General features: G+C 40.0%; 1 protein-coding gene across 3 annotated transcripts in view; it reads left to right on the top strand.

Moving 5' to 3' along the window:
* Asb15 (ankyrin repeat and SOCS box-containing 15) overlaps nt 1-21,362 on the top strand; it is a 45,021-nt gene that overhangs the window by 19,625 nt on the left and 4,034 nt on the right. For 2 of the 3 annotated variants that reach the window (NM_080847.3, XM_011241089.2), the window contains exons 2-9: nt 8,738-8,846; nt 10,741-10,793; nt 10,880-11,011; nt 11,382-11,540; nt 14,724-14,969; nt 16,478-16,649; nt 18,151-18,721; nt 19,354-19,507. In NM_080847.3, coding sequence (NP_543123.2) covers nt 8,740-8,846; nt 10,741-10,793; nt 10,880-11,011; nt 11,382-11,540; nt 14,724-14,969; nt 16,478-16,649; nt 18,151-18,721; nt 19,354-19,507 — 1,594 coding nt within the window. In that variant the 5' untranslated portion in view covers nt 8,738-8,739. Of the gene's footprint in view, nt 1-8,270; nt 8,506-8,737; nt 8,847-10,740; nt 10,794-10,879; nt 11,012-11,381; nt 11,541-14,723; nt 14,970-16,477; nt 16,650-18,150; nt 18,722-19,353; nt 19,508-21,362 lie in introns of those variants that run through there. The other variant, XM_006505206.3, reaches the window with a different exon arrangement.

A 21,362-nucleotide genomic window follows, 5' to 3' on the forward strand; every position in this document is an offset into this window, starting at 1 on the left:
AAGAGACCCTGCCTCAGTTAAATAAAGTAGAGAACTATCACAGAAAATGCTCTAGCCTCCACACCCATGCACACCCATGCACACCCCTACACACACACACACACATGAATATGTACACATGATACACATGATATTATTTATGATGTATTTACTGTGATTGTAGCTGATTTCTTCATTCACCTTTCCCAAATGAGTAAGCCAAAGGCATATTTTAAGTTATTTGAAATCAGCATAATCTCCCTTGGGAGCTACCTCTCACTAATTATTGAAATATAATCATTTCTTCTCGAGTAGACAGATGTGTAATAGCTAAGATAATGACACCTGCACTTGACTAAGACAGGTATATGATTAATCTGTCAGACTTCTGTTGTTTCTCCACACCAAGAACTGTCCACACTGGGCTTCACCTGTTTTTATGAAATTCAAGCATTTCAAGTATAGGATATTGTATGTTAGCTGTAGAATCATTGCCATATGATAGATCCTTGGATTTCTTTATTTTGCACGACAGAAACTTTACACCCTTTTAAAGACATCTCCCTAAATGCCCATCTCAAAGCCCTTGACTAGTCCCATCCAGTTCTGTTTCTGTGAGTCAACATTTTTGGATTCCATGTATTGAGACCTTGCAATATCTTTTCTGGAGTTTATTTGTTTTGTGTCATGCAATGCTCTACAGCTTCATCCTTCTTGTCACAAATGACTTCATTCCCATCTTTTTCTGACTGTACAACATTCCACAGTAATATACAGCACATTTTCTTTATCCATTCACCTGTATGCTTAACTTGATTCTATCTTTGGTTATCTCAAATTATGCCACAGCAGGCATGACAGTACAGATCTCAGATGCTCCAGAAATTCCTAGAAATAGAGTAGATCATCATTTATCTCTATTTTTAAAATTTTTTTGAGGCATTCCCATACTGTTCTTAGTATGGTTGTTCCAAAAATAAAACTAGCTATGTATGATAGCATTTTCAAATTAACTATACAGAGTAAATCACAATGCATATGTATATTGAATTTTCAAGTTATGTACCCATGATGGTTTTTGTACTTGAGATTTTTCCCATATTCATGGGCATTTGAATACTTGATCCAGACTTTGTGGCACTGTTTGGGTAGGATTAGGAGGCGGGGCCTTGCTGGAGGAAATGTGTCATTGGAGACTGGCTTTGAAAATATAAAAGTGTGTTCCTACTTCCTGCTTGCGGCTTGAAATGTGAACTCTCAGCTGTTCCTGCTGCCTATAGTGCCTGCTGCCACACTTTGTTGCCTTGATGGTAATAGATTCTTATTCCTCTAGAAGCATAAACCCCAAATAAACCTTTCCTTTTATAAGTTACTGTGATGGTTTGTATATGCTTAGCCCAGGGAGTGGCACAATTAAGAGGTGTGGTTTTGTTGGAGTACCTTGGTGGAGTAGGTGTGTCATGGTGGGCATGGGCTTTAACACCCTCATCCTAAAAATAATAAAAAAGATTCTCATCCTAGATGTCTGGGAGCTAGTCTCTTAGCAGCCTGTAGATGTAGATCTCTCAGCTTCTACTGCACTATGCCTGCCTGGATGCTGCCATGCTCCCACCTTGATGATAATGGATTGAACCTCTGAACCTGTATGCCAGCCCCAATTAAATGCTGTCATTATAAGAGTCGCCTTGGTCATGATCTGTTCACAGCAGTAAAAGCCTAACCTAGACAGTTATCTTGGCCATAGTGTTTTATCACAACAGTAGAAAAGTAATACAATTTTAAGTCTTATTTTCCTTTACCTTAGTAAAACTGAGCGAATAAAAAAATCAATTTAATTTTCTTGAAAACATCTGATTGTATTTGGCTAAATGATGATTATTGAGTGTGATAGTAAGATTATTCTCATATATGAATTTTAATAACTTTATTGTATTCTATTGATTGTGTGTGTGTCACTGTCTCCTTATTCATTAACACTGGCCATTTGAGTTATTTCTAAGGTTTTGGCTGTTTAAATTAATATAAACATTCTCACATACATATCTTTTCCTCCAACCCTGATCATTTTTGTAAGGTAGATGTCTAGATGGAGAGTTATAAAGAAAAGATTTTTAACTGTGAACATTATAAGGGAAGCTATTCCATCGATCAGTCATCCTTGGTACAGGGCTCTTCCCTTTCCTGTGAGCTTGTTTCCTTCTGGAGGTCCATGTGCGTAGGCACAGAGAGCTCCTTCCTACACTCTGAGTCATTTCCTAAAGCTAGCATGCTTCCTCCTACCTTTCTGTCACAAATACTTTTGACTTAGAAATGAATGGAGAGGAAAATATCTCCCTCTGCTACATGAAACTGGAGATAACCAAGCTGGTGGGGCAGGTCCTACCAATAGAGAATTTACACAGAAACCAAATATTAATTAGTGAGATCCTAAAACTGCAAGTGAATTGGTCCCCCCTCCCCAAAAGAGGTATGCATGATGCAAAGAGAAGTCAAGATAAATCTACTTCCTGTCTCATCTTAAAGGTATTCATTCTTCTGGCCAATTCTCACTAAATTCTCACTGTGTGCTCGTCATTACACTAGGATTATCGTCTTATCTGCCTTTTCATTTCTCCAAAATATCTTTGAGGAAACACGAAAATATTGTTTGTTTTCTGGACTAATGTTTCTCTCTCTCTCTCTCTCTCTCTCTCTCTCTGTGTGTGTGTGTGTGTGTGTGTGTGTGTGTGTCTGTGTGTGTGTCTGTGTGTGTTTTACATATGTCAGAAGGATACCTCGTGCCATTAAGAAATAAATACACTATTTGGATCTATCAAGTTCTTCCCATCATCCACAGACTTTCTTTTATAAAAAAAAAGTCAAGTGTCATAAAAAAATAATTGCTAGTTATATAGTTAAACTTTGTTAATTGTGAAAAAGGATCACATGTGACTGTGAAGTGAAGCCCAGTCCTAATAGATATTACTTTCTCTGTTAACTCTTCAGGACTAGCGAACTCTGTTGCTCAAATCAGTGATTGAAAACCTTGTGTCTTCCGGGCAGTGATAACGCACGCCTGTAATCCCAGCACTTGGAACTCAGAGGATTTCTGAGTTCGAGGCCAGCCTGGTCTACAGAGTGAGTTCCAGGACAGTCAGGACTGCACAGAGAAACCCTGTCTCGAAAAAACAAACAAACAAACAAGAAAACAAAAACAAAATAAAAACACCTTGTATCTAGTTTGCTACTTAGTACTAAGGGACTCTGGGAGAAGAACAGTGTATGACCACTAATAAGCATCAAAATCATTAAAATATTTTATTTTGTTATGTTCCTAAAATTAGAAATACAAATCGCATAATGATGATAAATAAAAATAAACAACATTTAAAATAATTATAATAACTTTCCTTAACAAAACCAGAAATTGGAAGATGTTCCTACTTAACTCTCGACTTTCCTCTGGTTGAGTAAATGCCCATGATTGTCTCTGGGATGCCAGGAGACCAGCTCACCAGTCAGGAAATCCCTCTGTGAACGAGGCTCAGCAGTCCACACAGCAGACCACCTGCACTTCCTTTGGAAACCCAGGGTCCCAGTATGAGCTACACTTGCATAAGAGAAAGAACATGTAATTTTTTTTTTTTTAGGATTGTCCTTGTTTTAGTCCATTTTCACCTCCCATGGTATTTCAGCCTGTGACCATCTGCCATCTTTACACATGTGCCTCTTCTGAAACTCTTTCTAGAAATCCTGGCTCTATAGTGGAGACCAACGTGGTGCCACTGGCATTTTACTTCTGGTCCGTTCATCTATTTCTTTGTTTTGAAGTGATCTCTGCTCTGTAGCTCAGGCTGACCTCAAACTCTGCTGCCTCAGTCATCTATATGCTACCTAGGAGTAGAGGATTGTGCCACAGTGTCCAGCTGCTACTGGCATTTTCAAAAGGATACTGGAAGAGAGGACAATGTGCCCTAAAGAAAAGACTCTCCTACTAATAAGGCAGCATGATAGTGATTGACAGGTGCTCAGGGCAATATGATATTTATGGGCAGAGCCTTTCCTTGTATAGTGAAAGCAACTGTCCACTCAGCTGATTCTTGCCCCTCCCTTGTTTCGTTATGCCCAAGACAGAGTCATGGCAGGTGGAGCAACAAACTTGGTTGTAATCACGAGTGAACCTACAAGACAGTTCATGAAAAATGTGAGGGTTTTTAATCCTTGTTTTGGGAAAAAGGGAAAGCCATGACTTCCTGACAGAGAAGTTAGCACAGTTCAAGGAACGCTCTGAGGGGTATCATGAACCTACCAATGGCCTTGACAGTGGGGCATCAGTGCAGATGGGAGGTAGTTTAGAGAATCTGATGCAAGGAGACACCCTGCCCTGGTACTCTCTCCTTAACTGTGCCTTGCAACATCATCCCAACCTCCTGACTACTTCAGTCAGGCACCAACTGGCACGCTGATCCTATTTTTTTGGACAGTGATGTTTGGACTCCAAAACAAAAAGTACGGAATGAAGACAAACTTAGGAAACCTCAGACCACCCTCTGCAACATAAAACGTCCCCGTGCAGAGCCAAGGCAAATGATTTATGTGCCTTTGCAAGCTGCTGTTTATTTTTGGAAGTTATTGTCACTGAGAGCTGACTGTCAAAAACAGGATCAAAGTGTTTTCTGTTCAAAGCGACAGACGGAAGCTTCGGAAAGGCCTTGGAAGAGCACATCCTCCTACCTCTCCTGGGGCTCTGTTATCAGCTGTGAGAGTTTCAGTGGATAAGGCTCAACTTCCACTTACCTGCACTGATCCATAATGCTTACGACATACAGCCCGAATAAGGATTTCAAAGCCGGCATGTGTGCAAAGTGCTTTGCAAGGTTACTGACACAAAGCCAGCCCTCCATGATTCACGGCTTCTGGTACTATCTCCATCCTATTTCTTTCCAAACATATTCTAGAGTTTGCATAGTCATCAGACTTCTTTTGCGACACATCTAAACTTGGGATGTAACTCAGCCCATCTGTAAAACAAATTGATAACCATTGAAACCTTAACTAAACATTTGGGACTTAGCATTTAGAAATATGGGATTCAGCTTTTTTTTTTCTTTTTTTCTTTTTTTTTTTTTTTAACTGTATCTAAAACATAGAAGAGCTTCGGCGTATTTGTGAGTTAAATTTGTACTCAAAGTTGGCACGTCCCTTCAGAGAAAGAATCCATAATTTGCCATCAACTGTGTTTCTACCCACAGCAAGGTTAACAGATATTGTAAATGAAATCAATTCACATAAAATTCTCTTGTTATTGAGGCTGGGAAATTGATCATTAGGCAGTAGGTGCCTATAGTGTAAGTGTAAGGACCTGAATTCAGGTCCCCAGCATCCATATGAAACACCAACCATGGCGATGAACATCTGTAACCGCAAAGCTGAAGAGGAAAGAGACATCTGGATCCTGGGAGCTCACTAGCCAGCTAGTCTGTCAGAAACTGTGAGCTCCAGGTTCAGTGAGAGGGTCTCCCTCAAAAACAATGTGAGAGCCAGGGAGGAAGATACCCAACTTTGACTGCTGGACTACACACACACAACATACACATACACACACACACACACACACACAACACATATACATACATGCACACAACACACACAACACACACACCATACCACACACACACAACACACACACAACACATATACATACATGCACACAACACACACAACACACACACCATACCACACACACACACACACACACACACACACACACACACACACACACGTTGGGGAGCAAGAGACAGAGATCTCCAGAACAATGTTAAGTGCTCTACAGCACATTCTTTTCTTAATAGAGAGCCAAGTAACTTTTCTAGACGGAGAAGTAAGATATTTGATGCCGAAATGCCACTGGACTTTTCTTCATATCCTGGAGCGGCTCTTTCTTTAATAACTTCCCATCTATCCATCAGCTTAGTCATTTCAAATTTTCAACACAGAGAAATCATTCTCTAACTGCCTTTCTTGTCTTCTTCATTCATCTTCACACCTCTGGGCCATTCCACTGACACCCCCTTCCTGGCCATTTCAATACCTGACTGCAAGTATATTGAATTTACAGTCATCTAAACGGTCAGTTCTTCTGAAGACAACCTGTAGGGTTGGGCTGTTCTGTCATGGTTTCCCCATGATTTTACCACGATTTTTATTATAAATATAAAACAGCTAAGAATTCTGATAACATTCTCCTTTGTTTGTTTGTTTGTTTGTTTGTTTGTTTTTAAAACAGGGTTTCTCTATGTAACAGCCCTGGTTGTCCTGGAACTCACAAAGACTGCCTACCTCTGCCTCCCAATGCCCAGCTGATAACATCCCTCTTGGTGATGTTTAAAACACAATAGAAAACGTTAGGGACCCATTTCACAGACTAACTCTAGCCCCTAAGGAGCAAGCAGTGCTTCATGCACCGGTTGCCCACTTTTCAATCAGGGTTAGATTTCAACTGGGTATTTGAACAGGTGAGGGGGCTCTGCACCCCATACCAATTCCATAACCATGCAAGCCCCACGCCTGCAATCACATCAGCAAGAAAAGTGGCAGTGCTTAAGGGTTACTGCATCATGTAACTGTGTTGTCTGAAGAACTTAGTGCATACTTGTTTTTTTTTAAAAAAAAAATGTGTCAAGAACTTTTCTTGTCACCACGGAAAGAAGTCATTTGCCACTTTGGAAAGCAGATAAATTAGGGGTGGGAATAACAAAGAAAACACTATAAAATAAAATTGGAAGCTTGGCCAAGGGTGGGGTTTAGTGCTTGCCTTGCCTTGTGAAGCCCTGGGTCCCCAGCACTTCGAAAGAGAAAGCAATTTGTTCCCTCTCGGGAAAACACTAGTCCAATGAGAATAAAAACACAAGTATGAGAGGAATTTGCAAAGCAAATATGTAATGCATGTAAATTCAAAGGGCAGGAAAATGTCGAATAAGAAGAAATCTTCACAGAAAGAGGGCGAAAGAGGAAGGGGAGAATTCCAATAAGGACTGCTGTAGGAGGAAGACTCCTGTGCCAGACTCGAGGCAGTGGGGACCAGGGTGCAGAGCAGCCAAGACAGCCTTCTGAAGAAAGCACCAGATGTAAAAACAAAAAGCAGAGCAAACTGATGCCAGATCCAGAGTTAGCAGTCAGTTTGTTCCGTTGGAAGAAGAACCACATTCCTGAGAGAAACGGTCAGTGGTAAGAACAAGGAAGAGCTAGATATTCTTCATGCATTTGTTCTCTCCTCCAGCCACCACTCACGGTACATGTGAGGACCCCAGATCACGCGGACATTCTTCTCCAGACACTGAGGTTGCACCCTAGCTCTCTGATCTTGTGAACTTACAGTCGATGGTCAGGACGCAATGGGTCAGTTTATACTAAATAAATATGTACCACTTGAATCTATTTGGTGAAGAAGATCCCAGACATGCACATTGGCCCGCAAGGAGACAGTTACGTCAGCGTTAGGGGGTATGCTCAGTAGAGTGTAGGACCTTCTCACATCCATCTCCCCTCTTTGTCCTGTTCCCAAACATTGGTCAGGCTGCTTATCCCAAACAGTATTTTTGTTGTTGTTTTGTTTGTTTCAATGACTTGACAAGGTCCTATCATTGCAGCTCAAGGTGGCCTGAAACTTATGAACCTCCTATCTTAGCCTCCTAAGTGCTGGTACTTGCAAAGGGTATACCACCAGACAAGGCTCATTACAGCAAAATGAACAAAAATCCTTACAGCGTTACAGTCTTGGTGCAGTCTGTCCTGAGATTGGAGCCCTTGGCTAGCCCTGTATTTAGATCTGTCTTTCAAGATCATCTGACCTTGAAAGCTGAGAAGATGCATAGCACAGGTCAACTGTGTCTGGAAATTGCTTGCAGACCTTGCTTCTGTTTCTCCCCTTTAAAAAGCCCAGTGCTGTGTCAAATGTCAGAAGGAATGCAGTGGGCTTGGCAGAACTGCTAACTAATGATAATTTCATATTGCTTAGTCACCCCACTGTAGGACTATTTTCAGCTTCTATACTTACTAAATGCCCTGCCTTTCACCAAAGAAGCTGACTTAACATTAAAGAGAGACATTTACTTTTCTAATTAGATAGCTGTTTTTGTTTGTTCGTTTGTTTGTTTGTTTTAGATATCTTTTTTAAAAAGCACAGCGAGTACTTATTTTCATTTTGTATAGTATCCTCAGGGGAGACAGGCTGGCCAAAAGCAGTGGCTTGTGACAGGTGGACAGAAATGGTCAGAGGAATTAGTGGGCATCTACAGAAGTGCTAGTCCTGCTGGTATAACAGATGTGAAGATGGTCCTCATCTCAAATGTGCCAATGATGTTCTGAGAGCAGCGGACCTGACATCCAAGGACTGTAGACGAAAGGATCTGTGCTGACTGACCCCCTTTGCTCCAGTTGAGTTCTAAGGTTCTAGTGTGTTATGGAAACACAGAGGGCCCGAGTTATCCATCAGAAGCATGATGAAAGACCATGGGCCCTTCTGGAGACAGAACTGCAAAGTCACAGGTAGAGGACATAGACATTCAAGGGGCAGGTAACTAAAGTTTCAACAGAACCTCTGAAGTTAATAGGATGGAGTTTCTGCATGCATGGATTAAGATCTTAGATATTTGTGTGTATTTACCGAGAGAAGGTAAATATATTCTGTTTTTCATTTTGCCTTTGTGATGTGAATTGCACCTGCTGTTCTGAATCCTTGTTGAGACTAAGAAATCACCTCTTTCAAAATTATTTGCAGATATGGATATTAATGATGATTCTAACGATGACCATCTTGCAAGTTATGACATCCAGCTCTGTATTCAGGAATCCATTGAAGCGAGCCAGGCTATATTTCATCCTAAAAGGTAGCGTGCTCTCCAACTACCCTCAACAACTTCTTTATGGCAGACGTTTGCTGCAAGACTAGGTCCTCCTCTATAAAAACCGCTTATTTCCCCCATGACATGCATACTCTTTTTAGGATAAGATGCCTAACAACTTAAAAATGTCGACTTTGCAGATATTTTAATAATCTGTTCTACAAATATGCATCTCGTGTAGAAAATGGAAATTTCCTAAGTGGGAAATCCACAGCTGAATTTGTTTGGAGATTGACTAAAATCTAAATTCATGTGGACTTATAAGAGGAACAATGAGTAGAGTTTGAACACATTTGTGAGGACAGTGTAAAATAGTCAGACAGAGGTCTGTATGTATGCTAGCTGCCACCTTGTCAGCTAGCTAACCCTTGTGAGTAGACACATTAAAACACCATAAGCCAGGCGTGGTGGCACACACCTTTAATCCCAGCACTTGGGAGGCAAAGGCAGGTGGATTTCTGAGTTCGAGGCCAGCCTGGTCTACAGAGTGAGTTCCAGGACAACCGGGGCTACACAGAGAAACCCTGTCTCAAAAAAACCAAAAACAAACAAACAAAAAAAGAACAACAACAAAAAAAACATACAGAAAATTGATGTTGCAAGCATAGTAACAATAGAATCTAAAACTGCAAAAATAAGTACTTAATATATATGACACATAATGAAAAATTAGGCCTTGGTTAACCTTTACATTCTATTATCATGTTTAGAATTTTATACTCTGGAACTTACTAGTGCTTATGAGTATACCCATTGCTATGAAATTATTGCTTTTGAAATGTGTGTGAAGTTCATGTGTGTGCTCTGTGTGTGTGTGTATGTGTGTGTGTGTGCGTGCGTCTGCAAGCATTCATGAGCACAGTTGCACACACCTCTAGCAAGGTCAGAGATCAATAATGAGTCTCTTCCTCTTATCTTTCTGTTTAAAATGGCATCTCCCACTGTATCTGGCATTTAGCTAGACTGCCTAGCTGAGTACACCCCAGGCATCCTCTTCTCCACCTGGGATTACAGGCACGGGCTGAGAATCTGAATTCAGGTCCTTATGCCTCTGCAGCAAGCTCTCTCCAACTCTTCTACTCTTGAACTTTTGAATGTGAGCCTGGAACTAGATCATATAAATCTTTTAACTTCTAAAAGGGTGCATGTTACATAAAATGTATGGTCTTTAAACTTTTTCATAGTGTTTAAACCTCAGACCGATTTTCGACTCTGAGAGCTCCCCACATGACATTCAGAAACCTGTTAGCAGATACTTCTGCTTAATAGAGCTAATACCTTTTTATGACGTTCCTGTTTCCATTTAAGAAGCAATGTGCCACACAGTTGCCCTAGGAGCTTAACTCCTGACCGCTGGGCCACTGTACGGGAGTATAGTCAGTAAATGCTCTGCCTATTAATCAATTGGTTATATACTTCTAACATGCACATGGGCCATAAACTCCCAGTATCTCTCAGCAGTTACTAAGAGCCAGGTAACATTTACTGAGCACAAAGTTTTCAAAATAGGAGGAGTCTTCTTATTTAACCCCACCCAGATGAAGAAAACAACATGCAGAAAGGCTAACACACTTTCCCAGAGCCATGAAGTTGGGCTATGACCTGCCCCCAACCCCTTGACTTTGACTCCAGTCATTTATCCCATTTCTATTACTTGGAGAGACCCCCAAAACCTCTTCATCCTCTGCTTTGCTCTCCTCACTAGTGTACTCTGTGCCTGGCTTTGGAGAAATTTTCAAGTGGAGAAAATCAGCTATATGATTTTCTTGAAAAGTGATATATGCATATATGTTTATAAAAACTAAAGCTTATTGTTTAGATCCTCAAAGTGCATCACCAGGACAAATGAGCCTTGACTGTTTTTCTTTTTCTCTGTTAGATTGGTACAACTAAGTGATCAAAACAGAAAGCTTGTGGAGGCCATAAGGCAAGGTGAGTGGGCATGCGTGCTACAAGGGGGTGGAACAGTGTTCACCTCGTCAGGGCCAGCGTGTAATACGTCCACTCATTTTGTATAGGTCGCATTTTTGAGCTCCAGGAGTATGTGCAATATAAATATGCACTGGAAGAAGCAGATGAGAAAGGATGGTTCCCATTGCATGAAGCTGTAGTTCAACCCATTCAACAGATACTTGAGACGGTTCTGGATGGTAAGAAAACACACAAAATCTAGAGCAAAAATGTAAACGTTATTGTTGTACCAACTGAACATAACGAGCCAAAATAAAAGGCAGAATGAATGTCTAGCACAATTTGTGGCCTCTGCCAATGAACTTTTGCGTCTGTTCACCTAAGAGTGCTGTCCAGGCTGGTAGAAAGTGACTGTCACCATGTGTGATTGACAAAAGTGTGTCATAGGTCACAAGTTAGTTTAATGTATTTTCTCTTATCATTTCATTAATTCTTAATTATTTTAATCAATATTATGTATATAATGTAAGGTGATTCTGATTTATATAAAAAAAATCACAAAAGCAGATGTGGTTTTTAACTTCTCAACAAAACGCTTTCATGTCTCAGCATCCTATAAGACACTCTGGGAGTTCAAGACCTGTGATGGAGAAACACCCTTGACCCTGGCAGTCAAAGCTGGTCTGGTGGAAAATGTCAAGACGTTGCTAGACAAAGGGGTCTGGCCCAACACCAAAAATGACAAAGGAGAGACACCTCTTCTGATTGGTAAATGATTTTTTTTCTAGAATTTTGAAACAAATATAAATGTTTAATACGTGTTTTGTAGAAACCACTGAGCAGTGGCTAAAATTTTGCCTGAATTCCTTCCCTTCCTCAACCTTTCTATGCTCCCAGCCATATTTCACCTGCCCGTGAATTTCATTATCCTGTCCCATGAAAAGCATCATGAAAGTTGGCCACAAAGTTTAACCCTTGGTGTACAGAAAACCGGGAGAGTCCTAAATTAGTTCAATGACACCATAGGTGTCAAATCTAAAGGAATGCCCTTGAGATAGGGGCAAGCTGAGAGGGAGAGTTGTGTGTGCAAGAGGCTGCCAGAGAACGTGCCTTAGAGGGGATGACAAAAAGAAGAGCATCAGTTCCCCATCAGAACAGTCAAATGAGACTGCAGAGAAGAGGAGATGCTGTGGACGATACAGAGCTTGGCCCCTGTAAGCGCTTACAGCAGTGGCACTGTGTGCAAAGGGTGCATCCGCTTCTCAATCTTCTCCCCCTACTAATGTTGAATAAGAGATCTGATGTCTGGCCAGGCAGTGGTGGTCCATGCCCTTTTATCCCAGCACTCTGGAAACAGAGGTAGGCAGACCTCTGAGTTTGAGGCCAGGCTGGTCTACAGAGCACGACAGCCAGGACAACACAGAGAACCCCTGTCTTGAAAAACAACAAACAATAGCAACAAAAAGAATCTGATGACTGAAGAAGAAAGAGGTGAGATTGACTGTGTATGACCCAAAATAACATTGGCTTTTCTGGGGGACACGTGGATGGAATGAGAATTTGGGGTTTGGTACCTGAGATCTGTGGATTTACATTTTGGCTGTGAAGCTGTGATAAGGGTCTTTACCTCCTCAGATGTGATAGTTCCTCAAGAGAAGAGAAGTCATATTAAGCCAGATGCTTTGCTGGGCATTCTGGATTTAAGGACATTGATCACTCTTTTGTTTAAAATTTGTAGAAGAGCTAGATGCACCATGTAGGTGGAAAATTAATGTAAATGCTACAAAGAAAGCACATACTAAAAGTAAATTAAGGGAATTTTTAAACAGCCATCACGTGTGCAGAAGCTCAGGGCCTGAATTTCCTGAACTGTCCAGAGAAATATAAAGATAGCATCAATAGAACTTTTATAAGAAAATGGATCATGCATGTGAGCTTATCAATTTTGCTCTTGGGTTTCTTTGAAATTTGCCGCTCATGGATCATTAACACACAAAGGAGAGATAAGAGGGGGAGCGGTCCTTTCTCTATGTAATTCCATTTTTAATGTTTTTCTTGACTTAATCCTTCATCTTTGTGTCTATTCATGAAGTATGTTCAGATGACAAAAACCAAAATAACCTTAAATCCACCCAGGGCCCTTCGTCCCGCTCACGCATCTGGCTCTGACTTGTAGTATTCCATCTAATACAGCCGTGTTAGCATTCCTTGATGAGTGGTAAAGTATCAGATTTGTGGCGATCTGACATTTACTATGGTTTTTGCCCTTGGATGGACTCTGTGTTCATCCAGGGGATGTGGTGTCACCTTTCCTCTGCTGGATCTCCATGCTTACCCTAGTCAGCACGGCTGGGTATGGAAGAAGCTCTGAGAACTGTTTGTCTTAGGGTCTCAGTGCACCCTGCTTAGCTTGTTCTTCTCTCACTTTTTCAGTCCTTACCCAGAAATATCAGAGCTCCCTTTTCTGTACATTTTCTGTGTCAGAAAATCACTTGGAGGTGCTATGTAAATTACTAATGAAACTCATGTCTTCAGAAAAAGGAAGAAAATGACAAAGTAGAAAAAAGTGGAAGCCAGCAAGCCACATATTTCCAAGGACATCTTAAATAATACAAATTCTAATTAAATACAATTCTAATTAAAAATCTGAATATATAAACAATATAGCTTCTAATAAAGTAATTGAAATCTAACTTTCAAATTGAATAAAATTTGTATATAAATACCCACAAGGGCGTGGCGCATGCCTTTAATCCTGTATTTCTGAGTTCAAGGCCAGCCTGGTCTACAAAGTGAGTTCCAGGACAGCCAGGGCTATACAGAGAAACCCTGTCTCAAAAAAAAAAAAAAAAAAAAAAAAAAAAAAAACACAAAAAAAGAGTATAAAACTATACATAAGCTCATATTTTATTATCAACTATATTAAACTAATAATGTGCCTTATGGGTTTAACTATGTCAGTTTGTTATTAGTTTAGACAGTCTTTACAGGTTATCTATAAAGGATGAATCCCACTTTTGGAATTATTATTTCTATGGAAACTACATTCTTCCAAAGTACTAAATGAGAAGTTAAAATATAAATTTTAGGAAATTAATTGAATATCCCCTGCATACACTTTTTTTTTCCTCATAAATAAAGGTTAATCATGCTAACAGCATCTTCCAGAGGGATGTAGAAAGGTGGCATCATAAAGGGAAGAGACCCATGATCATGAGATTTCCCCCCCACAAAATTAAAAATGTGAAACAATAGCAATAAGATAAAGTCAAGCTCACTGCTCTTGACAGTGAGAGCAGCTAAGATGAGACAATGCACCTCAGAACTGCAGTGGCGGGTGGGGAGCTCAGGAAGAGGTGTTTATCAGCACATAGAATCAGAGGAAGAGATGCACCTCACCCCTTCTTCTGAGGTCCAGCTCTTCACCGTCCCTCGTCTGAAGTACAATTTGCTGATGAATACTATCTTTGATAGGGAAAAATATTTGTTTCAATGGGGAAGAAATCTGATAAATATTTATCTATGGAAGACCAGCATCCTAGAAATAATACCAAACAATACTAAGAATCATTTATTATGCTCATATTTTATACTGGGTACTATACAAAATAGTTAGCATATATTATTTAATTTGTACAACATACATAGTATGTTCCCAATTTTTTTTGTTTTTTTTGGAAAAGAGATTGAAGTTTGGAATGAGTACCCACAAAATTCTAACTTGGTGATGAACATTTTTCATGAAATTCTTATCCACTCTGAGACCTGAAGACTCAGACTGCACAAATAGAAATTTGAGCAGGAGAAAGCAAAAGCTCATGAGAAGTACAATATCCTTCTCTAGAGGAAACGGGATGGCTTCTACCTAGTTTGATATTAGTTTAAATAAATTAGTTCCGTATAAAGGCCTCATGTTGATAAGGCAACTTCATGTTAATCTTCCTGTTCAAGCTATAAAGAGGGGCTCCTATGACATGGTCTCTGCACTGATTAAATACAACACCAGCCTTGACCAGCCCTGTGTCAAACGATGGTCAGCAATGCATGAGGCAGCTAAGCAAGGTCGCAAAGATATTATCACGCTGCTATTGAATCACAGAGGCAACGTCCACTTGAGAGACGGATTCGGAGTCACACCCTTAGGAGTTGCTGCTGAGTATGGCCACTGTGACGTGTTAGAACATCTTATTCACAAAGGTACGTGAAGTGAGTTACTCTGTCCTGCTCTCAGACTCTCTTCATTTTGCATGGGCTCCTCCCTCCCTCCTGAGTATAAATGGGTGGGGTTTTATCCTAGCCCCCATTAAACCCCTATTTCATCATGTAAGCTCGATTCATTATGACCAAGAAAGATCTGCAAGACCAGCTCTGATTGCTTTCTCTAGAGGCAGCCTAGTTTCCACATAGATTTGGGAAGGCCTTTACTGTCATCTTGGCTGAATTTCTCCTCTCTTCCACTTGCTGATGTCACCATCTCTCTTAACTCGGATGGACAGGTTGGATTTATCTGTCAATCTTCTATCACTTTCTTTCCCAAGCCCAACGGTTGGAAAGCACCAAAGTCTGTCTTATCTTCGTGCTGCCATCTGTATGCCTTCTTGGTCAAGTCCTTCCAGTCTTCCCTGGACCAGTGTGACCATTTGCTAACTATTCTCCAGATATCCACTCTTCCTGTCAGGGAATCCATACTATGTACTACAACTTAGTGCCTCTTGCTCAAGTGCAATATCAATAGTGTATTCTATTCAAAACACCACTGCAACAACTTTTGATAGTTAGAATTGTTTTTCCAGGCTTATGTTTCATTACTCCACTCCATATCCTACTCCAGGCAAAATAGAATATGGGTGTTCTCTCTGCATCAATTTAGGTCAGATCCATGCTCTCATTTAGGATAATATTCAGTAAAATTCTAAGTGAGCCTCTTGAGACATTCTCATAAATCCTTTCCCATCTCTCCTGGCTTGCGCAGCTTGCTTTCTTATAGAACCCAAGACTACCAGCCCAACGATGGCACCACCCACAATATACCCTCCCCACTTGATCACTAATTGAGAAAATGCTTTACAGCTGTATCTCATGGAGGCATTTCCTCAAGGGAGGCTCCTTTCTCTGTGATAACTCCAGCTTTGGGTCACACAAAAACAGTCAGTACACCAATGTAACTTCATTGAATTATCACATAATCCCTGGGGAATAAGCTACATTAGTTCAGAGAGGAAGAAACAGAGACACATAAAAACCCTATCCCAATTCATGAAGTAAGGAGCAGGTCCATTATCAAAGATGGTTCTCTTCCCTTTATGGTATGTGTTCTACTAAAGCTGTCACTGCAGCTGGCTACATTGTGTGTTTTCTAGTTACCTCTTCATTTGCTCTTTAAGCTCCTTTGCTCAGGCTTATTCATCTTAGAGCCACACAGAGAATTTCTCCCTGTAGATATCCATAAATATGTTTTGAATTGAAAGAATGCTACCTGTTATCATCAAATTAAAAAGTCTTATGACCATATTTCTTGATGATTGACTTGTTTTCACTCATGTTTTTGTGACTTGCTCTCCTTGAAAGTTTAATGAAACAAAGCATGTTGCCTAGATGTTATTGAATGGTTAAGCTTTTATTAGAAAGAAAAAAAATGACAGACTATTTTAACAGACTATCTTAACACTGCTCAGCCATCTAAGCCACGTGCTTTACACCGCCAGGTGGTGATGTGTTTGCTTTGGCGGATGATGGGGCATCTGTGCTATTCGAGGCAGCAGGAGGAGGAAACCCTGACTGCATCTCCCTCCTGCTGAAGTACGGAGGAAGCGGCAATGTGCCCAACAGAGCAGGGCATCTTCCCATACACCGAGCTGCCTATGAGGGACATTATCTGTAAGTAAGATATTAAGGTGATCGCTTTAAGTTATAAAAACACTAAGGCGTGTGTACAGTACAATCTCTTGTTATATGATATTCCCCAAATCTCAAAGGGAAATAGCCACACATATTTTTTTATTTCAATGCTTGGAAATGATTTCATAGCTTTCCCCCTTACATTATATACTCTTGATTTTCCAAGAATGCATTTATAATATTCTTTATATAAAAAGTATTCATGTAGAGGAATAAAGTTGTAATAGATTTCTTCTTCACCAACTGGCATTTCTGTATTAAACAAAAAAAAAAAAAGTCCAACAAATGACTACAAAGTCTCTGAACATTTTGCCATTGACTGAATGTTAGAATTTGTAATGCTACTGTGTTGTACTTCAGTTACTTCCTAGCATTGCAGGATGTATACAATACTATAATGGTGAATATATTGGTAAATAGAAACGATTCGTTGTAACTTAGATTGAGTGGAATTTTTCAACAGCAAAATGTTATAAGCAACACAGCCATAGAAGCCTAGAATCACAACATTATACTACCCACTAAGAGGAAGTGGTTTTAAGAAATTAAAATTATGACACAAGTTCAAAAACTTTGAGTCAGCTTGGCTTTCTTATTTCTGGTAGCCACACTGGCATAGTTAAGGGACCAGTGACGCATAATTGATGTGAAGTGACATGTTGTTAAAGTTTACCTGGATTTACTCCCAGTGTTCATAAATTCACACATGATAGCTCTGAATTAGGCACAGGAGATCAAGTTATCATTGGTTGTGGCTCTCCTGAGTGTCTACATGGTTAGTGAAGTGTGAAATTCACAAGCATTCATCACATGTATTTAGAAACATGAGCTAGGAACAATTATTTCATCTGGATGGATTCAAGTTTGATAGAATACTGAAGATTCTGCTTTTCACTAAGTATTCATCGTGAGCTATGCAGGAGACATAACGTGCATGGGCAATTTTAGTAGATGGCTTAAGAATCAATGAAATAAAAAGAATTAATAAGAATCAAAAGATTAAAATGCCATCCCTTCCTTTCACATGGAACATAGGACCTTGGACAAGTCCTGTTCCTCCTTCAGCCTTTATGTTGTTCATCTTTAAATGAAAGGGTTCTGCTTATACTGTGCAGGTCATTTGCCAAGATTGCATGGTTTCTAATGGTTAGGAATATGCAGTGTGCTTCTACGCCATCACAGGCGATGACTCTCTTTGGCAATTTTGCCATCACATCCATTGATTTACAAACATGGAAGATCCAGGGTGTTCCTTGGGAATTTTTAGCATGGGAAACTAAATCAGAACTCAACTAAATCACAGTAAATTAAACAGGAGTCTCTTGGCTCACAAAGGCTAAATAAGTCTCACAAAGTCATGTAGAGGAAATATGGAAAACTGAACAAAGTGAATTCACTTGTCCAATGAGAAAGTTTTATTTAGCTATTTGATGTTCTTTATGCAATGGGGGTATTTAAAAAGGTTTCATTTTTCCTCTAGTGCTCTGAAATACCTTATCCCAGTAACATCCAAACATGCAATTCAGAAAAGCGGCCTCACTCCAATTCACTCAGCAGCAGAGGGACAAAACGCCCAGTGCCTTGAATTGCTCATTGAGAATGGTTTTGATGTTAATGCCCTGCTTGCCGACCACATTTCCCAGAGTTACGATGATGAGAGAAAGACTGCGCTATACTTCGCCGTCTCCAATAATGATATCCACTGCACAGAAGTCCTTCTGGCTGCAGGTGCAGACCCCAACTTGGATCCCCTCAACTGTCTCCTTGTGGCGGTGAGGGCCAATCGACATGAAATCGTCCGGCTGCTTCTCTCCTATGGGGCTAACGTCAATTGTTATTTTATGCATGTGAATGACACTCGCTTCCCCAGTGCCATTCAGTATGCCCTAAATGATGAGATTATGCTGAGGCTCCTGCTGAATAATGGTTACCAAGTGGAGCTATGTTTTGACTGCATGCACGGAAACATCTTTGGGAATTCATTTGTGTGGTCAGAGACTGAGGAGGAGGGACTGCCAGGGTGGACATCATGCATAATAAAAGATAATCCGGTGAGTTCCTTTCCTTCTTCTTTCAGATCAGTACCTCAACTAATTTTTCTCAGGAATCTTGACATTTTGATATTCTTAACCCTTTTGATTTATTCATTGACTGCCAAATTTGATCAAGAGTATGTTGCTTATACATTAGCAAGATTTTGCTGAAAGGACCCAGATGTAGCTGTCTCTAGTGAGACCCATAAAATGTCATTACATTTAAGGATGTTAGAGCAAAGAAAGTAAATGTTGATTTATATGCTTCTCTGTCTTCTTATTACTGTAGACAACTAAGCATAAAGAGGCCCAGGAATCAAGGCTACTTCTTTTCTTGAGTTAGAAACACAGTGTCAAATAATTTTAAAATGCAATCATTCACCTGTGCCCACTTGGTGGAGTATTAGGAATAGAGAGAAAAAAATCATCAAGGTCATGTTCACTGTGATCCCAACAGAAGCATGAAAGTGCATCTAGTACTATTAGTTCAAAGTAACAATAGTTCAAATGGCATTGCTTTTTCATTTTTTAATCATAATCATGAATAGTTTCTTTCTTGTAAAAGGACAAGGAGTAACTTTTCATATAGTACTGGTCATGCATATGATACATTAAAATACCACTGAATTAACTGTTATCATTTTTCTCAGTTCTGTGAGTTTATTACAGTTCCGTGGATGAAGCACCTGGTGGGCGGCATTGTCCGCATACTGATAGATTACATGGATTACGTCCCTCTGTGTGCAAAACTGAAGTCTGTGCTAGAAGTACAGAGAGAATGGCCAGAAATACGCCAAATAATAGGTAAAAACAGATATTTCCTTTACTTTAAATTTTATTTGCTTAGTGTGTGTGTGTGTGTGTGTGTGTCTGTGTGTCTGTGTGTCTGTGTGTCTCTGTGTGTGTGTTGGTGTGAATGTTAATATGAGTGTGTTTTTCTATTCTCAAAGAAGCTTACAATTAGCAATGACAATACCAGCTCTGAACATCCTTCTCACACAGAAAACTTGGTATGGAAATGTCAGTTCCTACAAAAAGAAATACTAAGTGATGGTTCCAGATCTGAGGGAGGAAATTTGTAAGAATGAACCTGGAGCTTCTGCCCAGATCAGGCAGCCACGAAACTCAGTGGCCATCAGAACTGGGTCAGAGGCGTCCCAGAGCCATCCTAAAGAGACTCTCAGGGGCCAAACAGGACCATTCAAGTTTCAAAAACTCAGTTGTTTCAATGAGTAACACTAATGTGTCCAAAATGTCTAAATATATGATGCCTTAAAACCTGATCATTTCAAAGAGTTTATAAAAAAAATCAACTTATCTTGAAATTTGTTAGAAACACGTAAGCCATTTTTCTGCCTTGTTTATGTGAAACATGTCACAAGTAACCAGAAATAGATGAGCAAAAACAAAAACAAACAAACAAACAAACAAACAAAACAAAACAAAATGAAAAAACTCTTTATGAAGTGTCGCAAATAATATATACAAATTCATATAACTATCATTTTATACCCTGAATAAACAAATGGGTGTGTTTGTTATACCTTGGCTATTGCCAGTATCATATGGTGGAGGTCCCAGAGAAGAGAAATTTGCCAGAGATCAGACATAAGTAGGATCAATCTCTGGATTCAGCTACCAGCTTTCACAGAACAGAAGAGACAACAGGAAATGGAGCTACATCCTGGCAATACATTCCAACCATGGGAAAACATAGAAATGTGGGCTCTTTAATAATTAATTGACATGATAAAAATGAATAGAGGAAGAACTTAAAGATCATATAATATTCAGACAATATCCCGTAACTTTTTAACCCTCTAGCCAAAGGAGAACCCCAGACCATGACATCTGTTGTTGACTGCTGACCTGCACATGCACACACTCACTCACTTCACTGCCGCACTCATGTGGCACACACACGCAAGCCCAGCAAAATGAAACATTAGGGGCTATTCGCTTCAATGTTAAAAGTGACCACATTTTGTTATACTTGATTATAAATTTTAAATTAACCTTCTTTGACTACTAACACAAAGGCATATGCCTGTAATCCCAGCATTGGGGGGCCAAGTTCACATTTTTTGTCGGTCCTATAATTAATGTAGGGACAGATCACTTAGATGATGAGACTTCGAAAGGGCTGATTGCTGAACAAGTGAGAACCATGGTGGCTTATGGGAGAAGGAAGAATGAAGGTTGGGAGGCTGTGCAACCATCTTCTGTGGCTGACGAAGCTCTATTTCATAACCTGTGATGTAGGCGAAGATGGTCGTCTACTTGATACTGCCAAGTGCATTGGAACTATGTGTGTATGTAGTTAGTTAGTCCCATGTTTTAAATTTTCAAAACCAAAAGCCTTAAACGGTTTGTCTGAAACACCACTAAAGTACAAATAAGTTAATTCTCCAAAGTTCTGGGCATAACCCCAGAGCCAGGGGTTGAGCCTTGTGTGTCTTACTCCATAACAGTGGCTTTCTCTGCAGTAACTGCTGTTATATAAGTAGCGCAAGTTTTTCTAGGAACTGAGAAGTAATGATCTACGTGAACCTCTGTAAATGAAATTCTAGTTGTGGTGGATTTTGAAAGACACCCCAGGCAAGAGTGAAGTTAGGACGCTTTTCTGTGATTTCAGTGTTTTTTTTCTGCAGCAGCTTGA

The sequence above is a fragment of the Mus musculus genome, chromosome 6, assembly GCF_000001635.26.
Source record: "Mus musculus strain C57BL/6J chromosome 6, GRCm38.p6 C57BL/6J".
Classification (NCBI taxonomy): Eukaryota; Metazoa; Chordata; class Mammalia; order Rodentia; family Muridae; genus Mus; species Mus musculus.